This window comes from Pochonia chlamydosporia, chromosome 2, assembly GCF_001653235.2.
Source record: "Pochonia chlamydosporia 170 chromosome 2, whole genome shotgun sequence".
NCBI lineage: Eukaryota > Fungi > Ascomycota > Sordariomycetes > Hypocreales > Clavicipitaceae > Pochonia > Pochonia chlamydosporia.
In genome coordinates, this window is record NC_035791.1 from 3744459 (window position 1) to 3768914 (window position 24456).

Here is a 24456-nt window from a genome sequence, read left to right on the forward strand (position 1 = left end):
TGCGCAAGTTCGCTGGTTCTCGCAAACCACAATTCAACTATTGCTGACCAAAAGTCACTTCATCCGCGCTCACATACCCTCGACTTAAACAACAGTACCAGAAACCTGCTTAATCTTGCTAAGCTTGATGTCCCTCCACATCCAGGTACATCCCCATCCGACCACGAGAAAGCAGACACTGGTGATGAGCATGTATCGCTGCGTCTGCGAGTAGGCCGCGGAGATTCCGTTCCTCATCTCAGACCCCACAGGATACGCCGTTTGTTCCAAGACCTGGCCGTAGATGGTGTCGATTGGTGACCCGGGAGGCAAATTATTGATCAACTCCTGTCTGAAAGTTCCGGTCCATATGGCCGACGATATGGTGCTGCCAACTGCAGATCCAATACTGCAGAAGAGATTAAGCATTGCCATGATGACAGCCACATGCTGGTGATCAGAAGGTGCCATCATGGCCATCTCACCAGCAACGACCATTGGCCCTCCTGCAAAAGCGATAAAAATCTGGGTCATGATAACATAGCCAATACTCTCTGAGGCCTGGCTGAACTTGATCATAAGGCCTACGCCCAGGATCGTAAGAGGCAGGGCGTAGTAAGTAGAAACCCACTTGAACCTGCCAATCTTGTGTACAAGAAGACCCATAATGACGGACGCAAAGCATGAACCAACGCGATAGATGTTATTGATATATGTTGCTTTTGTGACGCCTGTATCCCAAACAACAAGTAGCATGGAGTAGAAGTACCCTCCCCAGATGGAAGAGCCAGCAAAGATAAAAATAAAGCTCACACCAGCCGAGAATACTGTGCGGTCCAGGAGAAGGTTGTAGGGGATAAAGCTGACGGGTGCAAAGAATTTCTCCCAGAGAACAAAAACGATGAGAAGAACGGCTCCAAAGACGAGCATGCAAATGATCAATGGTGAGCGCCATTGTTCCGCCTGGTAAGACCAGATGCTGAAGGGTAGCAGAAAGAGTGCCATACCGCCTGCAAGCAAGATAATTCCGACCAAATCGACGGTGACGATGTAGTCCCAGACGTCCTTGGGAGTAATCCAGCCTGTGCGCTTTTCAATCAGACCAGCTTTTACAGCCTTTCTGTCATTGTAGAGGAATAGAATGGACAAAGGCAAGATGACCACAGGAGTAATGATGGTCCAGATACCAAAGCCCCATCGCCATCCCGGTCCTGAAAGGACACTCTCAGTGACCGGGCCACCCACCCAGGTCGTGACAATGTATGGGGAGGTAGCGAATGCCAGCATGAGCGGTCGATTCAGGAGAGAAGAGGTGTCGGCGACGAAGATGGTAACACAATAGGAGACGCCCTGTGACCTGTTTCCTTGTCAGTACTCAAGGTACGTCTTTGGTCGACGAGGAAAACCACTTACCCAACAGTATTGAACACTTTGGCAGCAGCAAAGGTTTCTACGTTGTTGCAGGCCGCCATCATGATTAAGCCCAAAACCCAAACAAGGACCATCAGAGCAAGGCCCTGAGGTCGGCCCCAAGTATCCAAAATCTTCGCCAGAGGAATGTAACTAAGGCCTCCGACAATGATGGCTACGACGTCGATGGCAGGAGTAATGGAGTGTTTGTTGAATGCGCTTGTAACGAATGGATCCATGCTGAACACGACGACCTCTTCGATAGACTTGACGAAGTAGAGAAACCAGATCCTATATTGGCCATTAGGTTCCAGTCTAAAACAGTGACACCAACTCGTAAGACTTAGCTAGTACTTACATCGCATAAGCAGTGATAAGATGCCACTTTGACCAAACGGCGGTCGTGGCCTCAATTCGAGCTACACCAGACTGAACTTTTCCATGATTGAGTCGGTTGCCAGTTGCGTCCATTGACGCAGAATCGCGAGAGTCAGACTGTGATTTTTCAGGATTTTCAGACACAGCGATTTCCGCCGGTTGCGCTTTAGAAAAGAAACCCATTTTGAGATGAATGCTGTTGTCACAGGCTCAACCCTCACTTTCAACCTCTGGAAACGGGTGCCCGTGCACCAGAAATGTAGATTTTGCAGCAAGAAACAAACAAGAGGAGAATAAGCTGACACCCTCCATTTAAAGCATGGCCAGGGCTTTATAATAATGAGAATACAACCCTACCGCCATCAATCTGGGCGGGGATTCACGGAATCACCTCGCCTTCAGTCGCGCCATGCAGCATCGGCCGATTTACCACAATCCGACGTGAGACGAACCCATTTTCCGCGGTTACAGTGCGTCCTAGACATGCATGTTGATTTTTCCTTCCGAAGTGGACATTGCCAAGACTGTCGCAGCGGAGACCATCATGGTTTCTCTTTTCCACTTTGCCTTGTTCAAGTTGGGTGGGTGTGGCTTACACCCAATCGAGACGTTATCTGATGATCAGATAAAAACTGGTTGTATCCACGGAACCCCCACAGGACCTTCTCTTCACAGAGGAGGACCCGAAGCAACAAGATTCCAATAGGTCAAATCCCCTGTAGGGTCCAGTCGCTTTATGCGGCAGCGTGCATCTCGACCGGTGATGTGGTGGAGAGGATTAAAAAGAAGCATGGGCATGGATGGCTTGCACGACCAACACGCTGAGCGAATTCTGTCGGGTCATCTGTTCGAATTAGCTGAACCACGCATGAGGAAAAATTTCTGCACTGCTCCCTAGCACGTCGAGGGTGATGATGTCCTTGGCGATGCATGGGTGGCTCTTCATTCGCCGTCCGGATATTATGCCACTTAATAAAAGCCGAGATGCCTTGGTTGAAGAGGGCAGTATGCTGCTCCCTTTACAAAGTGGTTGAATATGAAAATTGAATTGTAGCAGTACTGACGATTTCTGTACCGATGTTCAGAGCTTAAATGAATGGGTTGCACTCGCTAAACTTGTCGGATGATGCGACAGCCGAGTAAGTTACCAACACCAATATTGGATGATGATATTCCCGGTTGGTCTGCTTGCTGCAAGTTGCCTTGTTAGTCGATCAAGACATGAAAAGACACTTCCTTGCTTCTTGCTCCTCGGAGCACATCCTCGGTATTCGAGCAAGACTGCCAAGCCCCGAGACCGGAAAGCCAGCCGCAATACCGCCCCCAAACACAGGGTTCAATTTTGAACTAGTTTGGAAATTGTGTAAAGTAGTGATCAAATATCTAGTCATGCGTCGCATGGCCAACTTTGGAGGGAGACCTAGCTTTGCAAGGGTGCAAATGTGCCGTTACTAGTCTTGAGGACAACATGAGCTTCTTACTGAGCAGTCTTTATGGCTAGCCACAGCTTTGAGACGGTGAGGAGTTATTACCTTGTGATTCTAGGCAGAGGCATTGTGCTTTTTTATATGGCGAATGTGCGGGATAGAGTGTACCGCTCTCAAACATGGATTTGGAACGTTAGAGGAGGCTCTTCATCTTCAGTGAATAAAGCAACATGGAGATGCCAATCGCTTGCGGACTTTACGTGCTTTTCAAGACCACATTAGTAGCCCAAACGGCATGCTCATTGCTTCGGTCAGCGGCCGAAATTAGAAGACTAGACTAATCTGGTTGCAGCATTGCTTTTCTGGACAATTGAATAGGAGGTCTCCCACCCATCAAGCTGAGTTTAAGGAAGAAGTCCGGATACAAAAGTCTTATTCATGAACTGTCTCACAAGACACGAGGTGTTAGTGTTTCACATCACAGGACGTGACGCCCTTTCTCGAAGCCTGGGCGTGCCAGAAGCTTCTTCAGCCATTTGTCTAAGTTGGGGTATTCGTCGAAGGGAACACCGTCCAAGTCTAGAGGCGATTTGGTCCACAATTAGCTAAACAAGGCCGTATTGAGATAGATGGAAAGGGATTCGGCGCACCGTGATTAACAACCCAGCCAAAACAGGCTATATCGGCGACACTAACGCGGTCACCGACGAGAAATCCATGAGGTGACTTTGCTAGATGAGTTTCCATGGTCTGATAGAGCCGATGGGTCTCTTTATCGTAGCGATTGATACCATACTCAATCTTCTCCGCTGCGTATCCTGCAAGATTTCATTCAGCATTTAACCAGTCAAGTGATAGCTTTTGCGGCAACCAACTCCTAAAATGCTCCAGCTGTCCTTGCATAGGTCCCAGTCCGCCAATCTGCCATGAGAGCTAAACCACTGTATTAGTCCTTTTGAGCCCCAGATGTACAGCTTCGGGAGCTTCGTGAACATACCCAACTCTTCACCTCCCAGTATTCACGGGAATCCTTTGGATACGAAAACTTGTTGTCCTTGTCGTAGCGTTCGACGAGATACTCGAGGATAGTTCCGCTTTCAAAGACACGGATCTTCTCTCCATCGGCCCAAGTATCCGTCAGGGCCGGGATTCGGCCATTAGGGTTGATCTCCAGAAACCAAGGCTGTTTCTGCTCGTTCTCTCTCAGCTTGACGGGGTACAACTGCAGAAAAGAAAACACAATTGTAAGCTTCTGGTTCTGTTTCGCTCTCTGTTTCTATATTTCAAGCCATTGTGTCCCGTCGCACCTTATACTCAAGCCCAAGCTCCTCAAGCAGGATCGGAACCTTGATCCCATTTGGGGTTGATGCAGTGTAAAGCGTGATCTCAGTCTTGATACCCATGTTAACCGGTTGGGCTCGTCGCTGGGCAATGGAAAGCGTCCTCCTACTAAGAGTACCGAGAGCAAATCTGCGAGGCACAAATTGTGATTGATGTTGAATGAGGCTACGACTCAATATAGATTGCATTGTCTGCGGGGAATCGACGGGTATCTGAGGGAGAGCCGGAACGTAAGGCTTACGGTGGCGGGGAAGCTCAATGCGAATAATACGCGGGACTTGACGACTTGGTGGATTGCCTGAGGCGTCTGAATAAGAGTCTCACTCGCTCCCAGCACACTGTCAACCCCAGCAGTGAACAAACATACACAAATCCTCGAAGGTATGGCCAGCCGTGACAAAAGCAAAGTTGCAAAAAAAAAAAATGCAAAAAAGAAAGGTATAATGCTGGAATTAAACCAACTACTTTGGACGAACGGGGAATCGAACCCCGGACCACTCCCAGATCAGATCCAACAGGTGGAAACATGCTAAGGGAGTATTATACCACTAAACCATCCGCCCAGTGGATGTTGGCAAATTCCGTCGTAAAATTGTTCAAGAACCTGGTCTCGATGTGCGGTGGCTTTTGCGAATGCAACCCTCACGTTCCTCCAGATGTGGGTCACACACGTGATCGATTATTGCCCCACTATCCCGAATGAGGACCGTATTCGGCAGGTCGTTCATGTCGTCGCTTGATCCAAGGGTCCATTTAACCGTCGTTGCTGGGCTCTCTTGTCCTATTTGCACCAAAAGCTTGCAGGCCGCCGCCCGCGTTGATGCAGCGCTGTGGTTGCTGATCACTGGCGCCGTAGCCTGGACAAATAAGAGACTGGAGGATTGCCGGATCGAGATCCAAGCAATCTCAGACCTTTGCGCACCATGTCTGAGGACGACATCGACATGCTCGGCCCCGACGGGCAGGGATCTTCCAGAGTTGACCGTGACCGCCGCGCGCCGAGGTTCAGTTGGACGCCTGCATACGAGACAACATTCTTTCGCAGCCTTTGCGACAGCGTTCAGTTGGGTTTGCGCGAGAATAGCAGCTTCAAGGCCGAAGCGTGGGAGCGCGCGGCTCAAGCGCTGAAGAAGCTGCATGGCGCGCATCCAGCCAAGAGCCATCTAATCAACAAGAGCGACAATGCGCGGAAAAAATTTCGGTTATGGCGCGGGCTGCGCGAAGATCCCAAGTTCATTTATGATCCCGTCGCCAGGACGGTTACAGCTACTGAGGAGGCTTGGAAGACTCACGTAGAGGTGTGTTTTCTTCGGGGATGCGCCGAGATGCGCCTTCATGTTGGAACAGCGTCAAAGTACCCTACTAACTGGCAAGACAGAAAGAACCACTCTCAAAGGCACTGAGAGGTCGGCCGTTTGAACATGAGGAGTTTATGGAGATATTGTATCCGGATGTTATCGGATCTGGCGGTGCGCCGAAGAGAATCATGAAGCCTCGGCGGCGGACCGATGGACAACCCGGCGACGATTCAGACATGCCGGGAACAGGCGTTTTGAATCTTCAGTCAGAAAATTCGTCCGGGCAAAACTTGCTGGAGAGTCCAGGTCCGGCTCGCTCGTCTTTGAGTCAAACCCCCACAGGTTCAGCTGCTGGGTCGGCGGCGCAGTCAAAACCCAATTCCGCCACGATTCCCCCAAGAACTACACCAACACAGCCGTCCGCCTTGACTCCTCCAGATGAGTCGGCGAGTCACACTAAGAAACGAGTCTTGCCTGCTTCTGAAGCCGAAGGGGCATTTGGCACAACGCCGCCGCCTTCCACCGCAAAGTCCGGCAATGTTCCACTAGATGCGTCGTCGCCGGAGAAGAGACAACGGACTTCGATCCATGGCGACTCCGTCCCTATTGCTACCTCCTCTTTGAGCAACACTCTCCGTCCTCTATCGGCTTCAGACTCGCCAAGCGGTGCACAACTCCCGCCGCCGGTTACGCTGACGACTCCGCGAACATCGGCCACAGACTCTCGCCCAGATGATATATCGAGATGCTCCAGCAGCTCGAAGTGGTGCGAGCAGGCTTTGGATCAGTTCTTCAAAGATTTTGCAGATGAAGATATGGACCTTCAAATACGGATCGCCGAACATGTCTTGGTAAACGAAAGCAAAGCACTGGTATATTGCAAGATGCCATGGAGCGTAAAACAACACTGGATACGGAGGCTCGACGAAAATTTCCGGAAATTGCCATGATACCCCTATTTACGTGGAAATGGAGTTGGTGACAGATTCCATTTTCTGGATGCGGAAAGGATGATATGACGGTAATTAGCGAGGGATTGATACCCCGGGAAACGAGTGGTAGATGATGCCGTGCTTAGATAAGTGATACCCGTTGATGAGGCGTTTGAATTGGGAGTTAGGGTTGAATTCAGCGAGGGTTTTGTCCTCCCAGGTGCATATTTTAATATCTTTTCTTAGCATACATCAGGGGGCGAAAGGTGGTCAGTCGGATTTCGCGATTCGTGAAGATTCGATTATTGGTTCTAGTTTCTTAGTCAGGTTTGACAGGCATGACAGCCTTCGATTTGTGACCAAGACATTAATTCTACCCTGGCTCTTGTCAACCATCTTGTGCAGAAACTGCGGCATGTTTTAGAAGATTCCACCGTCTTTAGGGTAGCTCCACGGACGTGAATGTTGGATTTATTGCCGTTGATGTATTTGCTTGGATCATTATTTAAATGTCCGTGTGTAATAATGCAATCTCATATTGGAAGGAATGGCGTCATTGGGGATATTGCGACCAACGTGATGGAGACATCCTATCCCTGTGAGTCAACAAGATGTTGAGATGGAAACGCTTGGCATGGGTATCGAGTGGAGACAAGGCATCTGGTCATATTGGTCCTTGCGAAGGTGACGCGGGACGATGGGCAATTCGACTTGAGCTTGATCAACAATTGATGCTCGCAAAAGGCGAGTTGATGGCCATTCCGGCTCGAATCGATATTCTGCTTGAAAATGACAAGTTGAGTGATGGAAGCGTTTAGAATCCGACTTTGGTCTCAATGTTGGGACCGACACCTGGTCATTCCATGGCCTGATGCAAGTGCACTGCATGACAGCCGTTGGCGTTATTCGCGGCCAGTTGAACGTGCAAGTGGGCCAGACTAGTGGTGCCACTGCTGTAGCTCCTGAGGTACGTCATACATCGGCACTGAAGCGTCAACTGAAACTGGGCAGCGCTGGCCAAGCAGGCTTGATCCAGTCCAGTCTGGACAAGCACATGGAGCTCCTGACGTGACCAAACTACTTGCATCACATGAAGCCATTGATCTGCCCACCACCCTCCTCCCTTGGTACTTAGTTCCCCAACGAACCCGTCACTGTGACAAACCACCATTCTAATCAATCGCTCTACGAATCCCATCCCACAGCTCTTCCATCCATACACAAACAGTAAGTGCTCACGAACAAGTACATCATCAACACAGCTACAAAAGCTAACTGATCGTTTGCAGTGTCTTACGCCGACGTAGCTGCCAGCGGACCCAAGCAGTCCCCCGAGGACGTAAGTACCGCACTCTAGCATCAAGCTCCAAAACCTATGCGATCTCTCGGAATGGCCGCGACCAAAGAAGTCATTGAAATTCTAACACATCATGTCTGCAGGCTGCTGCCCCTCAACCCCCCGAGGTTGTCACCAATGAGTCTGCCTCCACAGCCTCCCTCATCGACGTCGATGTCCCGAGTGTGCGCACAGTGCCCTCCGACTTCAACGACCAGGAGATCCAGACAGAAACCCAGGCTGAGCGATTAGAACGCGATGCCGAAGCTGCCAAGGCCAAGGCAGACCGGGCCAAGAAGAACGCTGGCAGAAAGGTCCGCGACGCCGACTCGTGGCTCGTCAAGCAGTTCTCGAGCTTGTCTGATGGCAGCGCCGGAGCACTGGCGATCACGAATCTCGCTGCTATCATTGGTGTGAGTTCTTACCTGGGCTATCGTGCTTGGGGACTGTATGAGAAGGGTAATTTGACCTGGAAGAATGCTGGTGTTGGATTTGGAATCCTGGCTGGAGTTGGCGCCGTTGAGGCTGTTTTTGGGAGATATCTATACAAGGGGAAGAAGAACAACTAATATTAATTGGTGGCGGCGGCGATTCTGATGGCACTTGACACTTGTTTTGTGTCTCTTGGCGTTTTGGTTTTGTCGGTACGAAGTCCTAGTCTCTGCTCTAGTTTATCTCACCCCAAACCGTAAATGTTGTGTAACAATAGCACAATAGCATGTTATATTTCATGACTGCACAATATCTGTATCAGGTTCTCCGGCTGTCTGGTGAGAAACGGTTGATTCACGAATGGTGATGCGGTCAGACCCTCCAACAAAATGAAATTCGTATAGAGTGTAGATATGAGGCGTCTATATTCCATTGCCGTTTTATGCATCTCCCTCCTCTCGTACATGATATAATACAGACATGTGTTCATGCCAAATGATACATGGTATGCTGCCTGTAACCGCATACATCTTCTAATTCTTTTATGCCTTTTTCCTTTCCTTTGCCGCCTACGGTATCATTACTCTTTCTTTTCCTCCTCCTTCGCCTCGGTCTTTTCCTCTTCAGCTTTCACTCCGGGCTGGTCAGCCTTGGCATCCTTCTTGTCCGCCGCGGTGGCGTCTTCCCACTTCTTGGGAACACCGCTATCGTCTAGCGTCTTCACACCAGGTAGATTATCAGTCTCGAGACTGCTCTCCTTGGCAGCAACGGGAGCAGATGCCTCCTGTGGCTCCTCACGAGGAAGTTGATGCAAGTCGTCGGTAGCATCTTCGCCGTCATCGGAGAGTTCGGCGCCATAAATTTCCGGGTACTGCTTGAAGCAATCTTGCATTCCCCTGTTGGCGATACGTTAGTTTCATAAACCACTTTAATGACTCAAATCTCTAGAAAGCACATACTGGAATTTTTCGATGCAGTCCATTCCCTTAGGCTCTTCAGTTGAGTAGACAAAACAGCTGAAAGCCGTCTTGAATTCCTCGCCACAAGGGCCATGGGCCATTCCTCCTAGACATGGGCAATCCCAATTGATTTCGCCAGTCTCGGGATTAAATGCGCCCTCCTGGCCAGCTTCGTCCTCGAGAGTCTCTGGTGAATTGACCGCAACCGTGGTATGAGCCTCGGGCTTGGGTTGTGCTTCGGGGATCTGCTGCTTCTGCTCAACTGGCTTTGATTGCTGCTCGGTCTTGGGCTTGAGCTGTTTGCGCTTTTGTTCAATTACTGCGTCTACGGTTGGCACATCGGACTCGGCAAAAGCAGAGGGAGCGGCGGTTGCATGGGCTGGAACACCATTATTAGATCTTGCTTTAATGTGGTTATTGGCATCTTTTCAACGTACCGGTAGATTCATCGGCAAAAACAGAGCTGGTATTGTAGTAGTATACAGCACCGACTGCAAGACCCCATCTCAATGCAGAGCTCTTCCATGTCCGAGCTCCGTATGTGGGAGTCGCTGTCGATGCAAATCGGCGGGGAACAGACCGAAATGTCTGTGTATGAAGGCCGCCGAGAGCCTTTCGCGAGGCCGTTCGCACCGTTGTCCGATACATGATGTCGAATGCTTGCGACACAATTGTGATGCGTTTGATGGGAAAGGTGACGGAATGGATTGGAGGCAAATGTCGAAAAAGATGGCCATACCCTGGCTCGATTGGTCAGCGCTCCTTCCCCAATGAGATGGCCGTGTGGTCTCCGTGGAGCCAATTCTGCCATACGTTTGCACCCGAGTCCCCCGAGCAAACACCACACCAGACCCCGTCTCTGCCAAGAGCCACATGCATCGTTAAGACTGCCCACGCGAGCAGATGCACATGTAGCAAGCTGCCGATGTTTAGCCGCCCGCCTCTGACGACAAGCTGAGCTTCACCTGGCACAGGCAGTTTCCCACAGTATGCAGTAGCCACGTGTTTGGGCTGCAAGATACCGGGTGCCTTTACAGGTGTCAATACCGATATTTCTTTCTTCTTCTTGAAATTTACAGACCGACCTTTCAGTGACTGGATTTTGGTGAAACTACAGTGACATTCACGGACTCACCGCTAGGACAACACCAGCCAGCACATACAGCGGCAACTCAGTTCATACAGCTCCACCGCTACAAACTGGGAACACCAGCTGCCAGGCTTCACGCACCTGACCTGGGTTTCAGCTTCCCGCCACCAACCCGGCTGCCTACGAGAAACCTTCAATTGCATTGAATTCGTTGATGAACGGCTGCTTGGCCCTCTGGATTAAGGAAAGGATTACTATACCAAGCTTTTATCGTTACACTAAAGGATGTCGACTGCCAAGTTCGAATGGCACCCTGCCAAACTCCTAGAGGATCATGACAGTTTCCAAGACTTCGCTCTGTTGGTTCTGAACCAACCGTTGAAGAATGGTGCCATCCTTCGCAGACTATGGAAGAATTGTATGTGCTTCCCACGCTGAAAATCATAATATTTTACTCGGTTTTGACGGGATGATTACTCATTTCGCTGACACAATCATCACAGCAAAGCTCCGAGTCGCCGCAGATGGCGGTGCCAACCGCCTCCATCAGCTTTCATCTTTCCAGGGAAAATTCGTATGTAAATGCATAGCCAAACACGTCCTGCAATTCTTAACATGTTACTAGTCGAATCTGCAAGCTATAATTGGGGATCTCGACTCGTTATCCCCTTCAGTGCGAGACTTCTACTCGTCACAACCTACCCCTGCAGAGGTCATCCATGACACCGACCAGGAATCGGCTGATTTTGGAAAGGCCATCCGTTGGATCAGGAAAACACAACCCAATGCTCTGGACATTGTCACACTAGGTGGTATCGGCGGCCGTGTCGACCAGGGTCTTAGCCAACTTCACCACCTCTACTTGTTTCAGTCGGACCCTGAGTATGCCGCTGGCCGGATATACCTCCTATCTGGATCGAGTTTGACATTTCTGCTGAAATCCGGGACACATAGCATTTACGTTAAGGAAGATGGTGAGGATGTTGTCTTTGGAAAGTATGTTGGAATTATCCCCTTGCAGGAGCCTAGTCGGATTACCACCAAGGGATTGGAGTGGGATGTAACGGATTGGGAAACGAAGATTGGCGGAAACCTCAGCACTAGCAATCATGTACTGCCTCACACTAAGTGTGTCGAGATTGAAACCACGAAAGATGTGTTGTTCACCATATCACTTCGTCCCGTGGACGGGGAGGACGAATCGTAACGGCGCAGTCAAAGGAAAGGCAAAACAAAATGGAAAAGGATTGGTTGGAAACAAAATATTTAACATCAGAAAGTCAAGTCCCGAAAAAAAGACTGTAAATTATTCGCCAACCCAATGATCCCAGGACGCCGTGCTTATGTTCCGCTTTCGTTGCAATGTTCTTCTCTCCGACCGGATGGTACTTCACCGCAGGTAGTGCAACACCAACCAGCAGAACGTAAAGAATACAACGACGCCACCCAGGAATATCCACTTATCTTGCCGAGCCCGTCTTTCCACCATGCGGATGGTGTCACCGCTGATACCCAACGTGTTACCAACGCTGTATAATCGCTTCTGCGTGCTCTTGAGTCTCTCCCTCTGTTGGCCGAGGTCACCCAGGACGGCTTGGCCTCTAGCAATGTACTCGTCCAAGGCTGAGTGAGTCTGCGCAAAGAAGGCTTGTTCTCGGAAAGCATGCGACTCCCGCACTTCGTCTCCAGATCCCGTCGTCAGCGGCCCGGCTGTGTATGGTGTGTTCTGAGCATAGTATGATGAGTTGTTGTCTGTTGATGCGTTTGCGTATGGGTTCTCGGGCGTAGCGTTGTACGGTCGTCGACCTAGAAGCTCTGTTTTGTTGTTTTGGTATTGCGAATCTTCCCTGGCTCTCTTCAGGCCGTCGATTTGGGATCGAAAATCAGAGAGGTCATCGCGAAAGCGTTTCACGCGCTCGAAAGCCTCTTCTTGTTTCTTAGGAAAAATTTCTTGTCGTGCAAGGCGGTTGTATTCGTCGATGGTTTTGGTGAATGACGACACTGACGCTGATACATTGCCAATCTCGCCTGGTGTGGAGGATCCCTTGGAGTTGAGGGTGTCAAGCTCGTGGCGGATCGATTTACTCTGCCGTAGGGCAGAGTTGTATTGCACGTTCTGTAATTAACTAAAGTCAGAAGCGCACTGGAGGGACACACAGAGTGAAATATCGCTTACCATGGTACAATTATTGCAGTGATGTTATGCAATGGACAGCTTGCGCTTTCGCAACATATTTTGACCCTTCACATGGAAACCGTGTTCCTAACATAGAAACAAAGAATTGGCGGATCGGAACATCTAGCGCGCCGTCCGGGGTAGAAGCCACAGCACGGGGCAAGTGCCTGCCACGTTGATGCCCAGTGGCAAAGTCCATGTTAGCCCGAACATGTCTTGCAAACCAGTTTGACCTTCCAATTGAACTACAGCAATCTGCTCCAGTCTACCTTGTCGATGTCATGGTTTGTTTTACAAGAATATGTAACAATTAACTCAAGGACATGCCTGTCAGTACGGTACCGGCCCCAGGTCCCGACTCGGCATGCCGCTGAAGGACGGGACGACAGCCCCAGTCAGCCGGCAGCCACCACGGTGCATCGCAATCCCAAGACTCCAGATGTGAATTACAGTGGTCATCATCATAACAACCAGAGTCTAGGAGTTACCATAGCATGAAAGCGCATCAAAATCGAACAAAACAACTTATTGCTCTTGAATTCAGGCTTAAAAGAACTCATCGTATGCCGATTTAGATCCGCCGCAGCCATATTGCCTTTTGCCGAAGTCGGCACCGACCCGGCACCGACAGCCCCATTGTATTGTTCCGTATACGGCGTTGACAGGTTTTGCCTCACGGAAATCTACCGAGATGGATTTTATTCCCGTAAAAGGCGGCAAATCTTGTAATTCATTTTCTTTACAATTTTTTTTTAATGTATTCATTATATTTTGCAACTGGAACGCAGCCAACTGTGCGCTGCCTCTCATGCCACTTACAACATGAACGAACAAGACACAAGACCTCCAGAAACGTCACAAGAAAAAGAGACAGGGCCTTCTGCAGTTGGTAGTGCCAATGAAGATACGGAAAAACAAGTCCCTGCTGCCCAAGACAATGGTGACAGGCCGTATTCCATTTTCACACCATGGCAGAAACGAGCCATTGTTCTTGGTGCGGCTGGAACAGCATTCTTCTCTCCTCTCACTGCACAAATATATCTGCCGGCACTGACACAGCTTTCAAATGATCTGAATGTGACCAACACGCAGATCAATTTGACCATTACAACCTACATGATCTTTCAAGGCATAACTCCAATGTTTATTGGGTCGTTGGCTGATAGTGGTGGTCGACGGCCAGCGTACATTGTGTGCTTCGTTATTTACGTTGCCGCCAACATTGGCCTGGCTCTGGCGCCGGGATATAGTGCATTGCTAGGACTGAGATGCCTTCAGTCAGCCGGCTCGAGTAGCACCGTGGCCCTCTGTACAGCAGTAGTTGCCGATGTAGTTACGAGCGCCGAAAGAGGACAATATGTTGGGTTCACAGTCATCCCGGCAGTCCTCGCTCCGTCACTGGGTCCGGTAATTGGCGGCCTACTTTCTCAGTACCTTGGATGGAGAGCAATATTCTGGTTCTTGGCCATCTTTTCTGGTGTGGCAATGATTCTCATATTCCTCTTCTTCCCAGAGACCTGCCGTGGGATCGTGGACGACGGCTCCCTTACTCCGCCTCCATTGTACCGGTCCGTCTGGCAATCGATCCAGCTTCGACGGAGAAGAAAGGCACGGCGTCAAAACTCATTATCTAGGGTGACCACAAATGCAAGCAGCGCGAGCAAGGCCGAGAATAAGTTCAAATTTAAACCGCCAAACCTCCTGGGCTCGTTGTTTTTACTATTCGAAAAGGAAACTGGCTTGCTGCTTTGGACAAGTAGTCTTGTGTTTGCTGGTTTCTATTGCATTGCGACAGCAATGCCTAGTTTGTTTTCCAAGCGTTACGGATACAACGAGATACAAGTTGGGCTGATGTATCTTCCTCTGGCGGTTGGCTCAATTGGCGCGGCAACTATAGTTGGCCCGTCTATAAACAGGAATTACAAGCGCCACTGTATAAGGTCCGGCATCCCATATGATCGAAGCCGACAGCCCGACTTGTCCCAGTTTCCTATCGAGAAAGCCCGTCTGGAAATTGGCCTGCCTTTGCTGTGCCTGGGAGGAGCGTGCTTGATAGGATGGGGATGGGCAATGCACGCCGTCACTCACGTCGCTGTACCATGCGTTATCAGCTTCTTTCTGGGAATTGGCATGATTGGATACAATAACACGACAAATATCCTTCTCGTCGACGTCCACCCTGGCCGAGCTGGCACTGCGACGGCTGCTAATAACCTTACACGATGCTTGGTTGGCGCAGGAGCCAGCGCTGCAATTGTCCCCATGATTGATACCATGGGTGTCGGACCTGCTTTCACTCTTGTTGGTGGACTCTATTTCGTCTGCATTATTCCACTATTGCTGATTCTCAAGTTTGGCAAGAAATGGAGAGCGGAGGCAAAGGCAAAGGCGGAGGCGAAGAAGGTGAAGAAGCAGCAGAAACATGAAGAAGATTCGGCAACTGAAGACCTGCAACAAGATAGAGAGGTTGAAAGGTGTGATAAAGAGACGCACACTTAACGATGCATTTGAATTGGAGTATGTCAGGTTTGCATAGCAATGCTGGAGTTAGGTGCATTTTTGGTTCAAGCATAAAGCATACATATACATCCTGCCATCGCATGATGGTATTGTCACAAATACACGCATTTATATTGTCATGGCATTAATTTTTTTGTAATTTTGATTTTTTTTTTTTTTAAAAAAAAAAATGGTAAGCATGTCATCTTAATATTTGTGACCACCACTGGGTTCTACGTTTGTAGATAACCTGTGGCTGAGAACGCACTCGGTTTAGTGTCCTTGCCGCTCTTGCTCATAGTCGGCTCAGTCGCATGGCGATTAGGTTCCCCTGTAGCATAAAGAGCCTGGTTATGTACAGTATCTTGACGCCTACTAAAACAGAAAACGGTGAGAAAACGGTGAGCAGTCCACCAACAATCTGCAACTCCTCTTGTTGTCAGCGGCCAATCCCAAGGTGCTGTCAGAGGCTCTGTTGCAAGCGGGGTTGTGCAGTCAAGTTGACTCTGGTCAATAGGCGCCAGGCCATGTAGGTAGATACTGGGGGAATTGGGCATCAAATCGGCTGATACTGCTGCATCTTATTTGTTCCCTGGCTTCGTGGGCTACCCGGTACCCGCCGTGACAAATTGCTATTGTAAAATCTACTGCTGATTCGTTCAAAATGTTCTATAGACAACTTTTAACAAGAAACTCCTTCTAAGTAGTAAATAAGCTGAATAATCTCCACAAATCCCTTGGAAAATCCACCCGCAACTTTACCCGGCTCTGAGATTTTTTAGGTCACATTGAACCATCTCGTTCCAAGCTAATAGCCCTTCGGCCTTCGAAGTGAGTATTTATCGGCGAGGCTTAATCGAAAAAAATCGCAATCATGTTGACATCAGTGTTTGAAGCGCTTCACACACGTCCTCAGCTCCAATCCTATCCTTAGCAGTCAAATTGAGCATACGCGTCACAAGAACGTAGGCTTGCTTCCACTGCGATTTGTGGCACCGTGGCAAGCAAATCTCACCAAAGCATTTCATGAATGATTCGTACTCTAGAGCGATATTGCAGGACGCACGGCTCTTGGTATCCTGGAAGCTGCTCCACAGCTTTCTCACCGCTGGCGTCCCTCCAGAAGCAACAGCCAGAAGCATGGCAAAACAGCAGCCCAACTGCCAGATGTCAACCTTGAGCGTGCTCTCAAGCTCCTGAATCTGCTCTAGAGACAGAAACTGATATGAACCCTGTTTCGAGAAATCTGTGCTGGACCCGTGAGAGAAGATCTTACTTCGACCAACGTCGGTAAGAAGCGGAGTGACCTGGTCGGTTTCGGCATGTTGCAGTAGTATGTTCTCTGGCTTAATATCTTTGTGTTTGATTGACAGATGGTGTAGGTATGTGACAGCTTGGGCCATCTCGTTCATAACGCGGAATATGATGAGATCAGACTCATGGTTGTCGATATTGAACCACGGGCATTTGTTCCGGCGTGTGTTGTCTTGACCGTGAAGAAATTGTTGCAAGGTGAACGGAGCCCATGGGTACAGTATGATATATATCGCATCCGGTTCCTCTTCAATCTCGAAGGCGTCGATAAACTGGACAATGTTTCGATGGTGACATACTTCAAGTACACCTATTTCTCGCATGATATCGTCCCGCTCGGCCTTGCTAAATATATTCTGAATTGACTTTTCCGCGAACGAAGGATTCAACAATGTGTGCCTAACTTTACGGACTGTTCCAAAGCCACCACGGCTAGCGGGAGCTGTTGCATCGACAACATATGGACAGTGTCTCCGGCTTGTGTAGGAATGAATGTATCGAGGTGAAAAATACGCTCTGATTTGTTCTAACGCGTTCATGGGATCAATCCTGCGGATGTTTTAAGTCAGTCTCTATGTTGTTGGTGATAATTGGGAACTTACAAGCCGACGCTGAGCTGCGCGAGTAAACCAAACTCCCGTACATAGCGATGTACATAATTTGGTTCGGAAGCTGAGGCATTCATGCCTCCCAAGATGTTCTGCTTTGCATAAAGTGCGTCAAGGCTCTCCCAATCACCACCTCTATCAACACGACTAGCAAAACTGAGGAGAGTGAGGGCTTCGGTGATATGACTATGTACCAGTCTTACTGTCTGCGTATGTACAGAAGCTGCCTCGGTTGGGTAACGGTCAGAGCTATTACACTTCTCGTCGTGTATGTAGCGGACAAAGTTACGAACGGCAGCAACGCAACTTGCAACTCGGCCTCGGACAAGCTCGCTTATTGGAGACGAGTCTTGAGACTCCGTCCAAGTTGATAGGCGGGAGCATATTTCAAGGCATGAATGTAAAGTCGCTGCCGGATTGGCTGTCATAAAGCTTGAGTCTTGTCTCATACTGTGACAGCGGCCGGCGAAAGGGGAAGTGCATGGGATGGTGTCGTAAAGAAACTGTTCAGATGAGAGGAACTTGGGTATATTTTATATTCTTCGTTGTCGGCTGTTGGGTTGTAAGAGCGCAATCAAGGCTGGTGAAAGAAATTTTCTTAGCACGGGTCATGGACTGCCAAATATTTCCTTCCAGTCAGTACATGTACAGAATTGCAATTTTACAGTTCTCAAAACCATGGCTTATGCCCACACCGACAGAGGCATCCAGGTGTGGTGGATCAGGCATGGTGTGATGGGCTCTCATGCATGCACGTTTTCGTGGCAGGATCCTGTCACAATCCAATTTCCCGAATTGCCCGCTGCTCCCGAAAGAGCTTAACTTAAGTTTGAATGGATTGAGTCAGCGCCACAGGCCTTCTGCTGGTCGAATGTTGCATGTATGGGTGGCAGTGAAACAGAGTTGTGCAGTGGGATTGTGCAGTGGGTTTCTGTGGTGATGTCTCCGTCGTCGCGCTTACATCCGCATTCGGTCTGGTTTGGTTGCATAAGGCTGTCTGGTGGCTTAATGGCTGAGAGATCAACCTGAGATCCGGGGAAACAGGAACCGTTGACCTGTCAAAGGCCAACCTCCTCTGCTCACACCAGACACAAGGATTGCTCAGGGGCCGGCAGATTTTTACTTTGGGGCTGGGGGGTGCTCCTGATGTTCCCATTGCCATTTTAGGCGGGCATCTCCGCTACCATGCCATATGTCTTGGACTGCGTTGCACCTTGTGGGGAGCTCGCCGCCCCATAGAGCCCCCGGCAATTGACCTGAAAGCCTAGCACTGTACTTGTCTACAAGCAACACACGCACTAAAAAGAAGCATTTTTGCCACTATAATATATGGGTTACCAGTAGATTAGTGCAACAAATATAGTAGTATAGAGCTCTATTATGCTTTGTGAGATTTTCACTTAGCTTAGCTATTAGGTGGCATAGGTCTCTATGTAGTAGTATGTAATGTAGATGTTTGTTTCTCTTAAGATTCTAGTGACATAAATTGCCGCCTAAGATAGTTATGTGTAGATTTAAGTACTAATAATCTCATTGGATTATTACCCTTGACGGCCTGTCTTCACAAGGTGCCACGCAGTCCAAGAGATAGTATTTGATTCACATGCAATGTTGACCAGACATTTTCAGTGCAAATGCATTTGATGGGAGGGAGATTGCTCGGAGTGCTGTAAGTTTTGCTCCATGTCTGGTGCTTTTTACCCCCAGCCACTAAAGCAATGCAAGGTACCTGGCTACCAACCAGACTGCTTGTGCTGAGTCTGGCAGGACCTGACCAGGTGCCAGATTTGATGTCTGGTCTGGTGTTTCAGGATTGCTTTGGGGGGTGGGGGTGGGGAGGGCGGGGGGGGGGCGACTCATTTGTGCTTCGGGCGGCGTTTTGCCCCAGCCACCAACAGCTACTTCCAGATGCCAGACCGTTGACATGTAATCGCTACATGTCAAGCATCCATGAGTTTATCCTTGGAGAGCAATCGCCATGCTCGCTCGGACCAAGCCCCCACTTCCTAGGAAAATTTAGGGACTAACACCCTGTCCTTGCCTGCATGTGCAGTGCTGCAATTACCATTGCCAGTCCGGCAGCGCATCCGCTGTCCTGCTGGGCGAAGGAGACATGGATAGAGTCTATCACTGGTCTGGTTGGTAGCCAGGGACTTGGCACCAGACAGCTCTTCAAAAGGTGGCTGGACGTGGCGCTGGGTAGCTAGTGGGCCAACCCGCCCCCTGTCCATACTGAGCCTGGCCGCCCGGACAATCCTCAGATCAATTATTTACATATCTCGGCTACGCTGAAGATGAGATGTCTGGTTCTGTGGATGCAGGTCGACTGGCCTAAAATGGCAAAGAGGCGTGTATGTGCGTGCATGTGTGGTGGGACGCCTGCACTGCCCCCAAGCAAAAATCGACTGCCCACCAACTCCTTTCCAGCGGGAGCAAACGGCGTCAATGCCGCTTGTCACGCAACTTTCTTGATAAAACACAAACTAGTCCATTTCCAGTTGCGCAACAGTTGCATTTCATCCCAAGGCCGTTTGCTAGTCCCTACATCACTACTGCAGTACACATTTTCTGTGGCGTCTGTGATTAACCCAATGCGTCCTGGTGATAATGTTGGCACATACTTTTGCCGTTGGACAAGTATCCCGCCCGGCGGAAACTACATCCCACAATGAACAAGTATCTTAGAGTTGGCTGTATGTATGTTCCCTTGGGAACATTCGTCAGAATTCTTGTTCTTCTATTAGAAAATTGCTTCAAATAAGATGAATTTGCTGTACTTGGTAATATAATGCACCAAACATCCTATAGGCCTGTCCTAAGGCGGTGACGGATCCGAAAATCCGGTTCCGCCCAAACCAAGCAATATTGAATTGACACAGCAGTCATTCTGCCCAGAAGCAAGTACGAGCTTCCAGCTCCATATGACTATCATTTGAACGTGTGAGTGAGTGGCTTGGCTCAATGTTACCAGACTCTATCCCAATGCTGGTCTATGGTGCATACTTGTCATGCTCATCGGCAACCAATGAACCCACGTGTGCGGTGGATCTTTTGTGCATTCGTGGGCAACCAATAAACCGACATGATGATACGTGCTTTATATAGTAACATTGAACAGATCCACCGCACACGGAGCTTTATTGGTTGTGGCATGAGGACTAGCAATTGCGATATGCATGCAGTCTGGTCGCTTGTTGGTTCTAACTTGACGCTTTGTAGTTTTGATCCTTGTACCCCCAAACTCACAAAAGGACCACAAGCAAAATTTCCAAGGGCTTTCCAGTACAGCTCAACCCTGCCTATGACTGACTGCAGACCTGAAAAAAAGAAAACATTATTTACAGATGAGGCCAGCATCTGTCACCACGCTAAATCAACTTGCGCCATGACCCGTTAGGGGGGGACCATTGATCCTAAGGACGCGTCCAGACAGGACTATTGGTGCCTGATCCGCCCCTGTTACCATGTCCTTTCAAAATGAGCAGATGATCAGAATACCATTGTATCGGGGTTTCCGGTATAGGGACAATTCAATTTTGATAGACTCTCTTGAAAGGTCGTTCGTCGTAAGTAATACGGACAAAAGAGCGCCAAGCAGACATCCCACTAACACGGGTTGAATTGGCTCGGGAGGGGGCCCTTCATTTCATCTAATTTGACGAAAATTGCCAGCGTTTTAGTATTTTATACATTAATGGAACTAAATATTTACTTATCTAGTATTATGTAGCATACAGATTGCATGCCCAGTCCGAAATGCGCAATCTTCACGGAACCCCATGTATTTTATAGTAGTTGCCTTGGTACGGGTTGTTCTCACCAGGCGTACCGCATTACTTCTTTCAAAAAAGAAATGAATGGCTTGTGGTGGATGCCCATTATGCCACCAAACGAGCCCAGATTTTCTTTGGAGAATTCCAATGCCTTACACAAACACTGGGATATGATTGAAGCGAAAGTTTCAGACTGTTCGAGTACGTTCTCTTGCACTACCTCTCTGTGCCTATTGCAGAAAACAGTGCTAACGCTAAACGTGTTCAGGATGTCACTTGTTGACAAGTCTGGCAATACTAGTGAGCTAACACCTTTTGCTATTTGACTCGCTTGAATACTAAAGGATATTTTGGAGTTTCCAGACAAGGTTCAGCCGAAAGTTTGTACTCATGTAGCGATAAATTCGTAAGAAAATTACATAAAAGCAGCAACAATGGTGATGTATAATCCAATAGAAGCCAAATCATGTAAAGCCCCAATGCAGTGGTGTACATTGGTCTGGTTATTCGGCGCAGATGGGGAGTGTCCATGGCAAATATGCACGTCTGGCATTCCACATCTAGTGTCAGACACGGCGCTCTATCTGTGGCTACTTTAGTTGTCAATGCTGTGCTTCCTAAATATGTAATATAATATCACAACTATCCAGGCTGCAGCTAACTACGGGTCCATTGAACAGTGGATCCGTCCTTGTATGGAGATAACTAGCTGCTTCATTGAGGCCTAAGCAAGCTTCTTGCAGCGGCTGATTGAGGCATCCAGTGTTTGATAGCTACCGAGATTTTTTTTATAGCTCCAGCCATTGTATCATAGTTGCTGATATCATCATCGTTGAGAAGAGGCTTCACTGTCCGGGCCAACGCTTCACAAGAAAAATTCTGCTGGCTACAGCGGAGTGCTGACGCGCCCGGCGGACCCCAGAATGCCAAAATGCTACAAGCTCGGGAATATTTGGTAGACTCTCCCGGACGTGGGCTATATGGACTTCCTAGGAAGTCCAGTGGCAGTGGTGAGGGCCAGGCACCCCTTAGACGTCAGGATGGTTTGATGATGCAGCGCAGCCCAGTACCAATTGCGCACTATTTGGGTGATTAGTTTGGGCCCTCGCCTCGTGGGCAGATCATCCAAGTATAGTACTAATGCCTATGCCATATGGCCGAGTTGCTTGGTTCTACGTTTGTAGATAGCCCGTGGCTGAGACCGTACTAGGTTTGGTGGCCTCATGTGCTTCAATGTTGCTTGTTACGATACATTTTAGGGCTTCGGGTGCCTTTGCCACCTGCGCCAAAAGGTCAACTGGTCTAGCCACAACGTTGCACGTGGTTACTTGTGACTCCAGTCTGTAAATAGGTTCTATATACCATATTCTAGCACGTAACACTTAAGGCCGAAAACTTTACGCATACTTCTTCGGAATCCTGCCATATACATGGCTAACTCAGTAGATCTCTGCAGCCTTTGTATGCTTAATGTGGTGTTATATTTCATTGGACCAAAGGGCAGCTGTACTTCAGTTACTATCAATTTTTAAAGCCATTAGTAGAAACATAAAAAGAGGACAAATCTCGAACGCCATCTAAGCTCCGTAGGGCCTGGCACTTGCTTAAGCGTAACACTTGCTTGTGTACTACGTTATGTATTTAACGTCTCACTTCATCATCAGATGCTCAAGGTGACTATCCCATAAGTTCAAGCATTCCAAAAGCGCGGTTGCCATTCGAGGAGAGTCGCCGAACCAGGCACTTGACAACTTCATCCTTCCAGCATATGTCCCAATGTAACTGCTGTGCAATCATGTTACACCGGATGATTAGTTGCCAACAGTAGGTCAGGTACTGGATAAGTTCCTCCTTGTTATCATAGTGCAACGGATTGTCAAGCACATGCCCAAGCCTTCCATAAATGTCAATGTCGGCAAAGCTGAAAATTGCTTGTACTATATCGTCTGGGAGTCCTCTTGAGAGTAAATTGCGATGGATGGAAGAAAGGAGTCCAGAATTGAAGTATTGGTGCTTTTTTTCATCTTTTCTAGTTCTTGAAATGAATTCAGGAAAAGACACGAAGCCCCCAGTAGATGCACCAGTTGACGACGAATGGCTATTGTACCACTCCACCTGTTCGTCAGTCACACGGAAGAACTCTCGGTGTGGCAGCAGCGTTGAGTCAACGACAAATTCGTGCAAGGTACAATCCTGCAGCATGTCTTGGTATAACCGCGTGTTACGATAGTCCTGTACCGGCGTACGACCGGATTTTGTGTCCCATGCCTGTGGAAAGCTGTAGCAGATGTTGAGGCAGATGTATGCATCAATTGCGCGTTCCAATATCTTGGCCCACCCTCCATCGCTAGTTTGCTGAAATAGAGGAGGAAAATCTTAATGTTAGCCATTTGCCGCATTTAGTGAATATCATTATCCCAGACTGACAATCCTCCAACACCCATAGCTTGTAAAGGTAGAAAAGAGAGGGTAACCAAGACTTTCCGTCACCAAGTGAAGTCATATGCACAGACTACCTACCTCAAATATATCAGTAGCTGTCGCCCAGCTTAGTAAATTATTGTCTGGGATAGCACACGCCCGCAAAATGGGCGCCATCTCCCCGCGTAATATTAATACCTTGGCTAATTCCATATTAAAGTAGGCCCAAAAGGCAGGAGTGTCATTATCCAGCCAGTCGAGATACTCAAATGTCTGCGTAAATGCCGACGCTGTTCTTTGTGCTAATGGCATAAGGTTGGCTAGGCAAACAGTACTGGCGTTCAGATCGTGGCGTGCGGCTTGGGATTCACACGGCTCCAGATGGTAGTTGTCGAGGTGCTTACCGTGACCGACACGCTTTGTTTGCAGGCGATGGCGTATACGTGAAATTGTAGAACCAATTTTCCGGATGATTTCGTCACTGAGAAGCAGGTCGTCGGGCTCTGGCTCAGGCTCACCATAACTCTCGGTATACTTCTTGCGCTCAGATCTCGTGTGTTCGGCAACGTTTCTGGCAAATGCTTCGGCAAAGTACGCCAGCTCCTTTGCCTGGCGAGACTTGCCGCGCAGATAAAAGTTGGCTGGTTGCTCCCGTGGGAGATCTGGCGCAATAATAAGCTTGAGATTTGATGCTAGCACGTTCCATGGTATAGCATGCGCCTGATGCGCCATGCCGTTGAGTGTTGAGTGTTTAACTTTGAAATTGCAGGCCTAATGTATGTGTTGCAGTCAGTGAATCCGTGTTCTGATGACATAAGAATCGGTCAAGGCCCTCAGTGCTTGGATGCGCGGAACACTCCAGATGTTTTCAATGTTCCCCCATTTACTCGCCAGGATAGGTGGCAGGTACATGCAGGGACGCTATTACAGTGGGGGGTCAGAAGTATTTGCACAAGGAAAGGTATTGCATATCGCGTTGCGTGCTTAGGCATATTGAGCTGTGTTAGTGTATACTTGGATATGTCCAAACGCCTTTGACCACAGACTGTAAACATTGAAATCAGAAAACCAAATTGAATCCTG

The 24456-nt window shown here is 48.8% G+C and overlaps 9 protein-coding genes and 1 non-coding gene across 10 annotated transcripts; 4 read left to right on the forward strand and 6 right to left on the reverse strand.

The window, feature by feature from the left end:
- Positions 1–84: 84 nt before the first annotated feature.
- Positions 85–1950, reverse strand: VFPPC_13424 (siderophore iron transporter; the record flags this gene model as incomplete). Its single annotated transcript, XM_018291201.1, has 3 exons — positions 85–1336; positions 1393–1680; positions 1748–1950. The coding sequence occupies 3 exons, from the start codon at positions 1948–1950 to the stop codon at positions 85–87; spliced, it is 1743 nt and encodes a 580-aa protein (XP_018147346.1).
- Positions 1951–2503: 553 nt separating this feature from the next.
- Positions 2504–2665, forward strand: VFPPC_15623 (hypothetical protein; the record flags this gene model as incomplete). Its single annotated transcript, XM_022428975.1, has 1 exon — positions 2504–2665. One exon carries the CDS (start codon positions 2504–2506, stop codon positions 2663–2665), a length of 162 nt encoding a protein of 53 aa, XP_022284599.1.
- A 1007-nt stretch (positions 2666–3672) lies between these two features.
- Positions 3673–4597, reverse strand: VFPPC_03213 (glutathione S-transferase II; the record flags this gene model as incomplete). Its single annotated transcript, XM_018282742.1, has 5 exons — positions 3673–3773; positions 3845–4012; positions 4070–4127; positions 4192–4416; positions 4502–4597. The coding sequence occupies 5 exons, from the start codon at positions 4595–4597 to the stop codon at positions 3673–3675; spliced, it is 648 nt and encodes a 215-aa protein (XP_018147348.1).
- A 405-nt stretch (positions 4598–5002) lies between these two features.
- VFPPC_17258 lies at positions 5003–5098 on the reverse strand. The gene has a single exon. It is a non-coding gene; the product is annotated as a tRNA-Ala (tRNA).
- A 360-nt stretch (positions 5099–5458) lies between these two features.
- On the forward strand, positions 5459–8670 carry VFPPC_17527 (Myb/SANT-like DNA-binding domain-containing protein; the record flags this gene model as incomplete). Its single annotated transcript, XM_022429227.1, has 5 exons — positions 5459–5833; positions 5914–6705; positions 7971–7992; positions 8055–8104; positions 8206–8670. 5 exons carry the CDS (start codon positions 5459–5461, stop codon positions 8668–8670), a joined length of 1704 nt encoding a protein of 567 aa, XP_022285746.1.
- A 443-nt stretch (positions 8671–9113) lies between these two features.
- Positions 9114–10140, reverse strand: VFPPC_03214 (mitochondrial intermembrane space import and assembly protein; the record flags this gene model as incomplete). The annotated part of the gene is made up of 3 exons (XM_018282743.1): positions 9114–9429; positions 9493–9871; positions 9930–10140. 3 exons carry the CDS (start codon positions 10138–10140, stop codon positions 9114–9116), a joined length of 906 nt encoding a protein of 301 aa, XP_018147349.1.
- A 727-nt stretch (positions 10141–10867) lies between these two features.
- VFPPC_13425 (thiamin pyrophosphokinase, eukaryotic) lies at positions 10868–11789 on the forward strand (the record flags this gene model as incomplete). The annotated part of the gene is made up of 3 exons (XM_018291202.1): positions 10868–11000; positions 11086–11156; positions 11208–11789. 3 exons carry the CDS (start codon positions 10868–10870, stop codon positions 11787–11789), a joined length of 786 nt encoding a protein of 261 aa, XP_018147350.1.
- Positions 11790–11972: 183 nt separating this feature from the next.
- Positions 11973–12761, reverse strand: VFPPC_03215 (v-SNARE protein; the record flags this gene model as incomplete). Its single annotated transcript, XM_018282744.1, has 2 exons — positions 11973–12698; positions 12759–12761. 2 exons carry the CDS (start codon positions 12759–12761, stop codon positions 11973–11975), a joined length of 729 nt encoding a protein of 242 aa, XP_018147351.1.
- An 819-nt stretch (positions 12762–13580) lies between these two features.
- Positions 13581–15257, forward strand: VFPPC_03216 (general substrate transporter; the record flags this gene model as incomplete). Its single annotated transcript, XM_018282745.1, has 1 exon — positions 13581–15257. The coding sequence occupies one exon, from the start codon at positions 13581–13583 to the stop codon at positions 15255–15257; it is 1677 nt and encodes a 558-aa protein (XP_018147352.1).
- An 872-nt stretch (positions 15258–16129) lies between these two features.
- Positions 16130–17628, reverse strand: VFPPC_03217 (CAMK protein kinase; the record flags this gene model as incomplete). The annotated part of the gene is made up of 2 exons (XM_018282746.1): positions 16130–17120; positions 17174–17628. 2 exons carry the CDS (start codon positions 17626–17628, stop codon positions 16130–16132), a joined length of 1446 nt encoding a protein of 481 aa, XP_018147353.1.
- Positions 17629–24456: the final 6828 nt, after the last annotated feature.